This window comes from Penaeus vannamei, chromosome 31 (assembly GCF_042767895.1).
Source record: "Penaeus vannamei isolate JL-2024 chromosome 31, ASM4276789v1, whole genome shotgun sequence".
In the NCBI taxonomy this organism is placed as follows: domain Eukaryota; kingdom Metazoa; phylum Arthropoda; class Malacostraca; order Decapoda; family Penaeidae; genus Penaeus; species Penaeus vannamei.
The window spans coordinates 2,347,738-2,359,681 of record NC_091579.1 but is presented as its reverse complement, the minus strand read 5'-3'; the positions used below and the strand labels follow the sequence as shown (position 1 = coordinate 2,359,681).

Below are 11,944 nucleotides of genomic sequence, written 5' to 3'. Positions count from 1 at the left end.
TGTTTGACAATTCATTCATTAGTTTGATAGATGGTAAAATGTTAAATCTATTATATATTTCACAGATCAGGTTTATCATGTTTTAGGTTTTCAGTTTTCAAGTTTGCGACTGTATGCATCAAAGTAATGTTTCTTGTAATGTATCTCATGCAGGAAGCAGAAGCAGTAATACTGGTTATGACAGGTCCTCAAGAGGTCCTGGAGATGGCTGGACATGTGGGTCATGTCAGTTCTACAACTTTGCATCTCGTACCACTTGCCTTAAGTGTGGCCCAAATGAAGGTATATATTTTGTGTATTGACCAGGTTTTATCATCGCTACCTTTGTCCTCCTTTTCATTGTTTTTATTCATCTAACATTTCATTAACCTCATGCCGATGGGTATTGCTTTGATCATTAAGATATTTTGGGTTTGCGCTGGATACAGTTCTAGCAGTCATAACATGCTCTTATGCTGGCACGCTGAAGCTCCTGGTGGCTTGCCAGTCGGGCATGTTGTGCCCAACAAAGAATGGGGCAGACCACCTGGTGTCACTAGGTTAGGGATTGTAGTGGTAAGCATTTCCTAATTCATTCTCTCTCTCTCTCTCTCTCTCTCTCTCTCTCTCTCTCTCTCTCTCTCTCTCTCTCTCTCTCTCTCTCTCTCTCTCTCTCTCTCTCTCTCTCTCTCTCTCTCTCTCTCTCTCTCTCTCTCCCTCCCTCCCTCTCTCCCTCTCTCCCTTTCTTTCTTTCTCTCTTTTCGGCAACTATTTATTATTCTTGCTTCATGTCTCTGTCTCTTCATTCTTTTTCTCTCCACTCTTTTCCTGTTTCTTTTGTCGTAATATATCTCAGCAAAGTTCACTTTAACATAAGCCACATGTAAGAGTGTGTTAAACAATGCCATTACACTAAGTTAAAACCAGGGTGAGTATTATTATTATTTTTTTTCTATATGTGAATTATTTGTCTTTTTGGTTCTGTATCAGGAAAAAGACGGTGTGGATGGAACAGTGGCATTGAGACTGAGAAGTGGAGGTGCCAGCAATGTCAGTTTGAGAATTTTGCATCTAGGACAACTTGTTACAAGTGTGGTCCCTCAGCAGGTGAGTTTTGCACACCTGTGGAGTTGAATAGGTGTTTATTGATGTATATATCTATTTCTCTTGTAAAAATTTGAAGAGTTATTTATTTGAAATCAGTTTTGTATTATTTTCCTAGCTTTACTCATCTCTTTTGGTGTGTTACATGATAATTGTTATTCACCCTTAATGGAATCAGTTACTGATACCATTATATTTGGTATAAGAAATCAGTGTAGAATATATGTTGTGTGTGCTTATGTCCCTAGGAAAAAGGTGGAATAATATGAACACTGCAACAGAGGCAAGTGACTGGATGTGCCCCAAGTGCAATTTCAACAATTATGCATCTCGAACATCATGCTTCAAGTGCGGTCCTTCAGGAGGCAAGTCATCATACCTATGTTAAGAAATTATTGTTATTTATTTATTGTTATTATTATTATTATTATTATTATTATTATTATTATTATTATTATTATTATTATATCTATATATTTTTTTCATTACTTTTGTTTTTTTATGTTGTATAGACTCGACTGTTACATATTCTTCTGATATGAAATGCCCACTTCCTACTTACTCTCTTTTTAACCTCATTTTTCAAAAGTCAGAAGGTCATGTCAGTATCAATATGTATAATTAATAACCCATTTATAGGATCTTCACGGAATTGGAATCCACGTGGAGGCATCTTGAAATATCCCACCGCTGATGATAGTGGAAGCTGGTGTGAGGAAGATGAAAGCCCATCTGTGAGCTGTGGTTGGCAAAGCAGACAACCAAGACCCTCGTATCCACAGCGGAACTTATATGAAGATCAGCAGACCAATTACAACATGCCGTCTCACTCAACCTCAGGGGATAGCAACATATATTCAAGTAAAATGTCCTTTTTAGATTCCCTTGATGAATCTAAGGATAGTCAGAGCTGCCAGAAAGTACAGGAGGAAGGACTCATTGATTGGGATTATCTGAAGGACAATGAGGTATGTTGCTTATTTTTTTGAATGCCAATTCTTTTTTACATACAGTTGTAATCATTAACTCATTGTTATCCCTTGGTATGAGATACCGGGAATGACTCTTTACCCTTTTCACAATAATACACTATGATAGTGCTATATGACCTGTGATGTATCGCTTTATTTTGTATACGCTGCTAATTACTGTAGATGTTAAAGCAGTGGAAAATTTTCAATAGATAAATAATCTACTTTCAGGAAAAATTTGAAGCTGAGCGATGGGCTCATCTTCCAGAAATAAAAAAAAGCTTTTATGATGAAGACCCAGCTATAAAAGCAATGACTAATGAGGAAGTGCAAAAATTCAGGTGAGGAATAGAAAAATTCAGAAATATTATATTTACTCTGTACTGAATATATGTGTGTGTGTGTATAAAATATATATAAAATATATATAAAATATATATGAAATATATATAAAATATATATAAAATATATATATATATATATATATATATATATATATATATATATATATATATATATATATATATATATATATATATATATATATATATATATATATATATATATATATATATATATATATATATATATATATATGTATATGTATTATATGTATATATATTTGTTTGTATTTGTGTATTTATGCAATATTTAAATTTTGCTTTCCTTGCTTCCAGAGAAGAAAACTTTAATATTAGTGTAAGCCTTTCTAATCCTGAGAATGCAATAGATATCCCCAATCCAGTGCACACCTTTAATCAAGCTTTCCACAATTATCCTGAAATTTTGAAAGAAATTGAGAAACAAGGATTTGAACATCCTACACCCATACAATGCCAGTCATGGCCCATCCTCATGAAAGGTCATGATATGATTGGCATTGCACAGACAGGGACTGGTATGTAATAGTTTTCTCTTGAATTTCTTCTCTCTCTCCTTTTTCTTTATATATTTGTATCATAGTAGTGCATTTAACCAGTGCCGATGCCGATCCATTTTCATAGAACATAAGTATTGCTTTCGTACTTCAGGAAAGACCTTGGCATTTATCCTGCCAGCATTGATACACATAGTTCACCAACCTGTCCCACGGTGGGAGCGTCCAGGACCCACATGCCTTGTTTTGGCTCCCACTAGAGAGTTGGCCCAGCAAATCGAGAAAGAGGTTACTAAATATCAGTATCAGAATATCAGATGGTAAGAGACTTATGTAGATTTATTACTGTCGATTTTTTACTTGTTTGTCTATATTGTAGCTAGCTAGCTTTTTGTAATTATTTGGACTTTGATCTCTATTGTAGCTAGCTAGCTTTTTGTAATTATTTGGACTTTGATCTCTATTGTAGCTAGCTAGCTTTTTGTAATTATTTGGACTTTGATATATTAGATAGACCTTTATGCCTGATTCTTTGTCTGGTAAATATGCTTAGTGTTTCCCTATTTCTTTTAGTGTGGTTGTATATGGCCAAGGAGACAAGAGGCAACAAATCCGTCAAATCAATGCTAAGGCAGAGATTGTTGTTGCCACCCCAGGGAGACTTAATGAATTTAGCGAGAAGGGTGAGTTGAAGGGGGTTTAAAAGTGTGTTTCTTGAAAAGGCCTTATTTTTCTCAAGGTTCAGTATGTTATTGGTATTGATTTGAACATAATATTGATTTCTCATCTATAAGAAAGTACATTTAAGACAATATTTTGATTTTTTAGATGTAATGATATAGAGCAGGAGATTATGATAGAGAAACACAGAATAACTTTCATGTTATCATATTTGATCAGATTATGTTACTGTCATACCACTCAAAAAATATGGCTTAGCGCTAGGTGACAAGAAAATGGTATTAAGGAAAAATTTGGATAACAGTTTGGGTGATGGAAATGTGCTGTTACGAAAAATTCTGCTGTGGTTGGCTGATGCAAATGTGTGTACAAAGCTCTTGAAGGAGTAGTAGCCTCAGTGAACATTAAGGAAGGCCCATTACCTAATTTTCAATGCTAAATGAGTGGAATGTACCATCCACGAGCTATGGCTGAAAGAGTCCTGGTTCCAGGGAGGACATGATTTCCATGCTTAGGAATCTGTCCCTGCCTGCCATGACCGAATAATATAAAAATGCTAAAAAATAACATGAAATATATTATTATTATTATTATGGTATATGGGCTGGACAGTGCAAGCTTCACATATAGATTTGCCTCTCAAGTAAACTTACTGTTCAGATTTAAAGCCATGCGCAGGCAGTGAGGAACTCGGATCCATTGGGTAAATGATCTTTATAAAGCATGTCTTCAAAGTATGACTTATTGAATTATGTGTAAAAAGTCCCTAATGCTTTTGTGATTTTCAGAAATTATTGACCTGAGTGGAGTCTCTTACTTAGTCTTAGATGAGGCTGATCGCATGCTAGACATGGGATTTGAGCCGCAGATTAGGAAGATCATATTAGACATTCGACCAGATCGCCAGAGTATTTTAACAAGGTGTGTTGTCTTGTGTAATCTTTATTTCAACTTAAGCTGGCTCTGAAGTATTGAAAATATTTCCTAGACATATTTTGAAAGCCTATGTAGAATGTAGTAAACACACTCTCTCTCTCTCTCTCTCTCTCTCTCTCTCTCTCTCTCTCTCTCTCTCTCTCTCTCTCTCTCTCTCTCTCTCTCTCTCTCTCTCTCTCTCTCTCTCTCTCTCTCTCTCTCTCTCTCCTACCTTTCTCCCCTTCCTCTCTCCCTCTCCCCCACTGCCCTCCATTCTTCCCCTCTCCCTCTCCGTCCTCTCTCTCTCTTCCCTCAAATTCGCCACACAGTGTTGTGATGTCATATTCGATCACCATGTCTTCTGTTTTGATATAACATACTATCTTACCTGATTGGTCAGAAAGTCATGTCACATGGCTAAAATTCTGTATAAAAGACCCAGATCTCAATTAGGTAGACATGTAACCATAGATCCCATACCAGGCACTTCCAGGCAATTTTTCTTTGAGTGCTCTGATGAGGAGGGCGTAGATGAAGTCGAAAACTATCTCCCTGAGCCAATGCGAAGAGTTCGTTGAGCAGATCAGAGAACCAGAGTTTGCCATCCTGTGATTTTTCTGATGATATACTGATGATGATTATGTACAGCTACATAACTTCAGCATTAACTCTGATGTTCCACTGTTGGAGCATGTAAACCATATGCATGCCTACAGTGTGCCAGGGACCCCTAAGTTTAAGTGGTGCAACAAGGAAAGTGTGCTTAGGAAGTATGGTTTCAAGATGAAACCTGGATTGAATATAAATCTTGGTATTTTATCAACGGGGAAATTCTAGACATCATCATGGAAATAATTAATAAGTAAGTTTCCTTCCCATTTATTTTGAAAATGATATACAAATTCAACATGCTCTGAATACAGTGTCATACTATAACATTCAAATAAATGTGTATTATCAATTACAGGTACGTGATGCTTATCTGGATTTCATGAAAGGGCACGAGCGAAGGTGGATGCCCCTGACACGCCCTGAGTTTTAAGAATGGATATCCCTTTATCTTATGATGGTATCTCCCCAAAGCCCGGCCAGACACAGCACTGGTCAAAAGCCGATGTCCATGAGGCCCTAATCTTCCCTATATACTTTGAGATTGTTAAGACCAGATCTAGACATGCCTTCCCTTTGCCGATGACAATGCCCAGAGCGAGAAGAACCGGCTTTGGAAGCTCGTACGTATTATCAAGCTACTGCAAAAACAATTCAGGGAGGTATATGTTCCCCCACTGTGTATCATGGTGTACATGAGCCTTTGGAAAATTAGGGGTAGACTGAAGTTTGTGATATATAACCCAACAAAGAGAGCAAGGTTTGGCCTAAAAATCTACAAACTTAGTGTTTCAAGAGGCCCCTCCTGAGTTTACACATAGGCATTCAGATTTTACATAGGGCAAGATAAAGATGCAGTACCAGCGCCACACAATCCTGTCGCTGACCTGATAGAGGAGGTGTATGTACTAGACAAGGTGTGTACTTTGTACATTGACAAGTAGTATACCTCCCCGACATTGCTCCACTGGCTCCAGGGTTAAAAGACTAGTGCTTGCAGGACAGTAAATTCTAGCAGGAAGGGGATGCTATGCAACTTCTCTCAAAAGTTGAAGCTGAATTGTATGGAAAAGCAGAGTATGGCCACTGGAATGCTATGCATAAAGTTGATGTATAAAAAGGCTATCCATATTCTATCAACTCTTCACAGATCAGTGATGGTGCGGACCGAGAGGGAGAATCTCAACAGGGAATTTATCCTTAAACCACAAGCTGTGATTGATTATAATGAAGACATAAAGGGAGCCGATGTAGACGACTTGCTGGCTTCTTATTACCCAGCAGTAAGAAGCCTCAAATGGTACAAGAATGTTTTCATGTACCCCTTCAATATGGCCATGACAAATGCCCTATTGCTCTTCAAGTTAGTGGGATGGAACATTAGGCAACAGCTCATATTTAGAGAAGTTGTAAGAGGCCTCCTACTTGAATGTCTGCCTCAACCACCGAACTATGATGGGTGAGGATGCCCAGCAGTGACAAATGTGGCTCTAAAACGTCAGGACAGGACCCTCATGTAATATGAAAAATAAAGGGCAAGAAATATAAGTGTTGCCATGTGTGCTACACCCACGGAAAAAGGAAAATTGCCAAGGCCCATTGCCATGTATGTAAACTGCCCCTTAGGGTTTGAGTGCTTCGAGGATTATCAAAATGAAGTGAAATAGTGAAGTTGAAGATTCTCACCTTGTCTATATTGTCAATATTATTATTATTTTTTTTTTACATAGAAATGCATGCATGTGCTTTACTCCCTATTTTTATTTCCCACATGAAATTCCAAGAAAAACAAACTCACACGAATTTATAGAATATGGTGCAACATGTGTAAAATGAAATAATTACTGATTGTCCAGCCATTTATGTCATTTCTGAAAAAAAGAGATATATAAGTCCTCTTTTTCATTTCCAATCAAACAATGTTACGTTGGTTCTTAAGTATGTGTTTACCATAAATAACTAATATAAAGAGCAACAAATTATTTTATTACATTATCACATTGCTGATATCTTCCAAATACTTACTATCTAGCCTCTGGGCTAGTACGGTGGTAACTTGTCAGCCTCTCATCCGAGTGGTCGGTGATTCACGCCCTGCCTAGGTGCGAGAAGTTACAATTGGTGCTTGGAAGTTAATGCTGTGGCTGGGCACCATGGAGGGTAAGAACTAAGCTCTGTTGTATCAGCACTAGCTGACACACGTTGATCGAGTTGACAGTCGGTAAAGGCCGGGCTCACCTCATATACCGGGTGAGGCTCAGCTTCACATTTAGGACTTATCCTTATCCTTATTTACTATCCAAGTCTCAGCTATGTGATTTTTTTTTCTAAACCTCATTTATTTTCCAACAAAATGGGAAACTGACATCAAACTGCCTAGAGTGCACCATTCTCCAAAATTAAAATCCTGAGATTTGTTTAGATGCATGGCTTAGAAATTATTGGAAAAACCTGCAGTCAGTCACTTAATTGATTAGAGATAGTCATAGCAAACTCCCGGGTACAGTCCTCATAAATCAGACCAGGTTGCGTACACTGTCTCTGGGATGATGGTTTTTTTAAAAAGTGAATATAAAGGGTAGCCACAGCATTCTGTTATCAGTACCAGAAAGCCCCATGGTTTAGATGAATTCTTCATTCATTGTTTACCCAGTGGCTGTGTAGATGCATACTATGTCCATTATAATTTTAGTTTATGATTTGTATTTATACAGTGATGACTTCACATGTGCATACTCACCGAGTCAGTTATTAGTCCTGCCTATTTCAATTGATTTCCAGAAAGATTCTTTTTGATTATTGTATTTGAATAACATTATAATAATCATAATGCCAATAATAGTAGTAACAGTATTTAAGGAATGGAGTATTCAGGCACAGTCACTAGGGCCTACTAATCGAATCCTTAGTAGCTGTATATTGGCCGATGTGTTGGCAAGTCTTTGCATCAAAAAATAGGATGACATTTATATACCATGGTATATATCTTTAAGACTTGGCTCTTATTGCTTACATATGAAATGTGATATACCAGTTTGGATGGTAAGTTTTTTATCAAGATGACTGATGATAAATGAGTAATAATAGTCCTGAAGAGGATAAATAGTGTGAATACTACCAGTGAGAAAAGTGCAGTTCTCGAGTCCCATATATGACAAATTTATGTGATGTTTTACAACATTTTGTACATGTTGTATGAGTAATAACAATATATTTTTCAGTGCAACTTGGCCTGAAGGTGTTCGCAGCTTGGCTGCTAAGCTCCTGAAAGATCCTATTCATGTTATCGTGGGAAGCCTAGACTTGCAGGCTGCAAGTACAGTATCACAGCAAGTAATAATCTGTAAAGAGGAAGAAAAGAGAGATAAGGTATGTTTAAAGATACTATCATGCAGTTGTAGGAGATTGATATAGGATTGAACTATCTCATACAGAAGATTCCCAGAAACAGTGCAGATTAAAATTTTGCTGATGTGGTATTTGTTTTTCTAACATTACTGATTTTAAATAGCATTTTCAACAGAGTTCTAAACTTTCAAAAAACTTTTTATGGTGTTCTAAAAGTTGTTTACATAAAATATTTACGTGACTCTATGATAACTTAAGTCACTTGTTGAGATACTGTTACATGCTGGGAATTTCCACAACTATGTGATTTTGGAATGCAGCTAAATGATAGAGGATTATGTTATATATTTTTTACTATGCTTTAAAGACTATTCAGGTGATTTTGATCAAAATTTACGTCGGGGATCTCACTAAGGTCTGAGTAAAATGTGTACGTTTCATCAAAATCGACAAAAGAAAGAAAGAAAGAAAAAAAAGGTTAGAGCATGTGTCATTTACAATGGAAATAGTTGATTTCAAATCAAATTAAATTTGAATATGGCAGATGTTACTTACTGCTGGAATGAGACCAAACCAAAATTTGTCATCATGATTTGCACTTTTGTGTGAAAAATGTAAGCTAACTAACTCCAAATGACATCCCCACCCCACCTTAGAGAATTTTCTATTTGTACTGAGTGATATTCAAATCAGTGTATGCAGTGTTTTCAGGAAACAGTATCATTCTGTTGTGCCAGGTTACTTGAATAATAGGATAAAGTTAGTGTTTTAAGTGGAAGAAATGATCTTAACAGTGCTTTTAACATAGAAGCCCTCCAGCTGACATATCCAGTAACATTTTAGCTTCCACCAAAGGCAATTTTTGTTGGTTGAAGAGAAATATTTTATGTTCTCAAGGTATTTTTCTGATCCTGAGGTTTGAAAGTTCAGTAAAAGTAAACAAAAGATTTTGATGGGTACGGGCAGGGATGGACAATCAGTTAATAGGTAGTTGAGGGACAACACAGTAAGTACAGTGTAGGATAAGGTTTGTTACATCTTGTGCTAGATTAGGGATGAAATAGATGAATAGAGCTTAGGAATCAGGAGGATAAGATGGTAGGTGTGTGGGGATGTAAACAAATTTTTGGTAAAGCTTCATTGAGATCTGTTATTCGTAAGTTCAGCATCGGATATTCTATCAAAAGGTCACAAATAATTTGTCATTTTCCATAGATCTTGCTCTGTGGAGACCACTATTGTTATGCTTAATTTTGATTGAGTATTGAGTATTACTGTTTGGGCTAAATACCTTGGATTTTTGCCCACCATTTAGATACATGTTTTATTATTTCTCTGCCTCCATTTTTCTTCTTTGTTATTTGTAAATGTGCTGAATTTGCTTTCTAGTTGCTGGACTTCATTAACAGACTTGGCGAAGAAGATAAAGCCATAGTGTTTATAGGCAGGAAGAGCATGGTGGATTTTCTGTCTGTAGAGATGATGGAAGAAGGAAAACATGTAAGCATTTTCACTAATTTAATCATATTGCTGGTATTAAATAGCAAACACCATTCATATAGAAACACGTTTCAGTTAGAACAATTAAATGAACACCCATTTTTTATTTTTATGATCCAGTTATCAACAATTAACAGTTAATAGTGGTATCTGCTTTCATTTCATTGTTTTTTATGTGATATCTGGTGGCTTTTGGCAGTTGATTTCCCCTAAAATTTGTTTATAAATACATTAACTTTTTCCAGGTACAAAGCATGCATGGAGATAGAGAACAAGAAGAGAGAGAGAAAGCCCTAAGTGATTTGAAGAGTGGCAGAGTAAGAGTCCTCCTTGCAACAGATGTTGCAGCTCGTGGAATTGATGTTATTGATATTACGTATGTACTTTTTGATCTGTCTCTTGATTTCCTGGACTAGGTTTTCATCAATATTTGTGTTGAATCAATTAAGAGTTCAGCTATTTTTCATTGGTATTCACATTGTGAATCAGTTATGAGGTAATTTGTCTTTTAGTAAATAGATACATCCTGAATTCTGATTATGTAACATGAAAGCATGGGAAGGGCTGGCTGCAAGGACATGCCTGCATTTTTATTTCCAAGACTACCTGTATGTCATCAATATTTGTGTACTGAATCAATTATATGGTAAATCTTGTCTTTTGATTGATTGACATTCTGAATTTTGACTGCCCATGTAAGATGGCAAAACAGGGAGGGCTGGCTGCACATGCCTGCACTTTAATTTCATAGGCTAGTTATTTTTATTAATATTTATTAGTTGAATCAATTATTAGCTTAAATTTGTCTATTAATTACTAGTTACATCCTGAATTTTGACTGCCCACGTGACATGGAGGAGTATGTTCATCGCATTGGACGAACAGGGAGGGCTGGCCGCCAAGGACATGCTTGTACTTTCATCACCTGGAAAGACTGGAAAAATGCTGGCAAGCTCATTGAAATCTTGGAGAAGTCTGGTGAGGTAAGTAACATTTCTGTTTAACAAGTAGAGAATAATTGCTTTGTTGCCAAGGATAATTTCCTATTCTAATTAAGTAGGAGATGTAAAAAGTATTAAACTGATAAATTAATTTAAATACTTGTAGTTATTTCCTCTAATCAGGTTAAGTATAATATTGTACAATAAGTGCCTATACCCATTATGTTGTGTAATGATTAGATCACAGAAAATTCGGGACCAGTCATGGTAGGGTTAAAGATCCATGACCTTCCCAATATATTATATCACTACTAGACTGAATAGAACCTTTTTATTTTTTCCTTAGATTAAGGAAGCCTATCGGGTTGTTGGGTTTGTTGCAGTATATCAGTTCCTTTACCTCAGTATATTCCAACATTAGGGACTTGTTAGCAATATAGAATACACATATTTTCATTGAGTCATCTGTTCTTACCACATTTAGTTGTTTGAGCAAAAACCTCAAACAGACTTATGTTTTTAAATGGAAGCGTAAATATAATTTATGTAGTATTATATTGTTGGTGATGACTATTGTAGCCGTTTTTTGTTTTGTTGCCCAGATTGATTTACATCTCAGTACATTATAATCATTATTGTTATTATTATTAATTATTACTATAATTGTAGCTATTATTAATATCATCAATCTTTTAATCTCCTCTTAATACTACAATCAATATAATGTTTATTTTTTTACCACTTCCTAATACGACAGGAGGTTAATCGTGAACTGTACCGCATGAAAGAACGTTGGGAGCAGGCCAAGGAGGAGCGTGGACTGCAGGATCGTTGGGGACGCTACAGTCACACAGCGCAGAGAGAAGGGGGTCATAGATGGTAGATGTAAAATTTAAATATTATTCCATTTTGTGTTTGTGTTATTCTCATTTTGTGATATTTTATTGTTTCATCAGTAATTTTTTTTTCTTTTTCTCATTCTAAATATAATTTATTGTCATATGAATTTGCTTACTTTT

The 11,944-nt window shown here is 36.1% G+C and overlaps 1 protein-coding gene across 2 annotated transcripts in view; it reads left to right on the top strand.

Annotated features, from left to right (window-relative positions):
* Positions 1-11,944, top strand: part of LOC113808633 (uncharacterized) — a 15,866-nt gene extending 3,922 nt beyond the window's left edge. The window contains exons 3-16 of one of the 2 annotated variants that reach the window (XM_070143585.1): positions 154-282; positions 970-1,086; positions 1,365-1,448; positions 1,723-2,051; positions 2,286-2,395; positions 2,732-2,952; positions 3,086-3,251; positions 3,505-3,614; positions 4,401-4,533; positions 8,358-8,505; positions 9,874-9,984; positions 10,230-10,360; positions 10,805-10,967; positions 11,683-11,944. In XM_070143585.1, the coding sequence (XP_069999686.1) occupies positions 154-282; positions 970-1,086; positions 1,365-1,448; positions 1,723-2,051; positions 2,286-2,395; positions 2,732-2,952; positions 3,086-3,251; positions 3,505-3,614; positions 4,401-4,533; positions 8,358-8,505; positions 9,874-9,984; positions 10,230-10,360; positions 10,805-10,967; positions 11,683-11,808 (2,078 nt within the window). In that variant the 3' untranslated portion in view covers positions 11,809-11,944. Of the gene's footprint in view, positions 1-153; positions 283-969; positions 1,087-1,331; positions 1,449-1,722; positions 2,052-2,285; positions 2,396-2,731; positions 2,953-3,085; positions 3,252-3,504; positions 3,615-4,400; positions 4,534-8,357; positions 8,506-9,873; positions 9,985-10,229; positions 10,361-10,804; positions 10,968-11,682 lie in introns of both variants that reach the window. The other variant, XM_027360098.2, reaches the window with a different exon arrangement.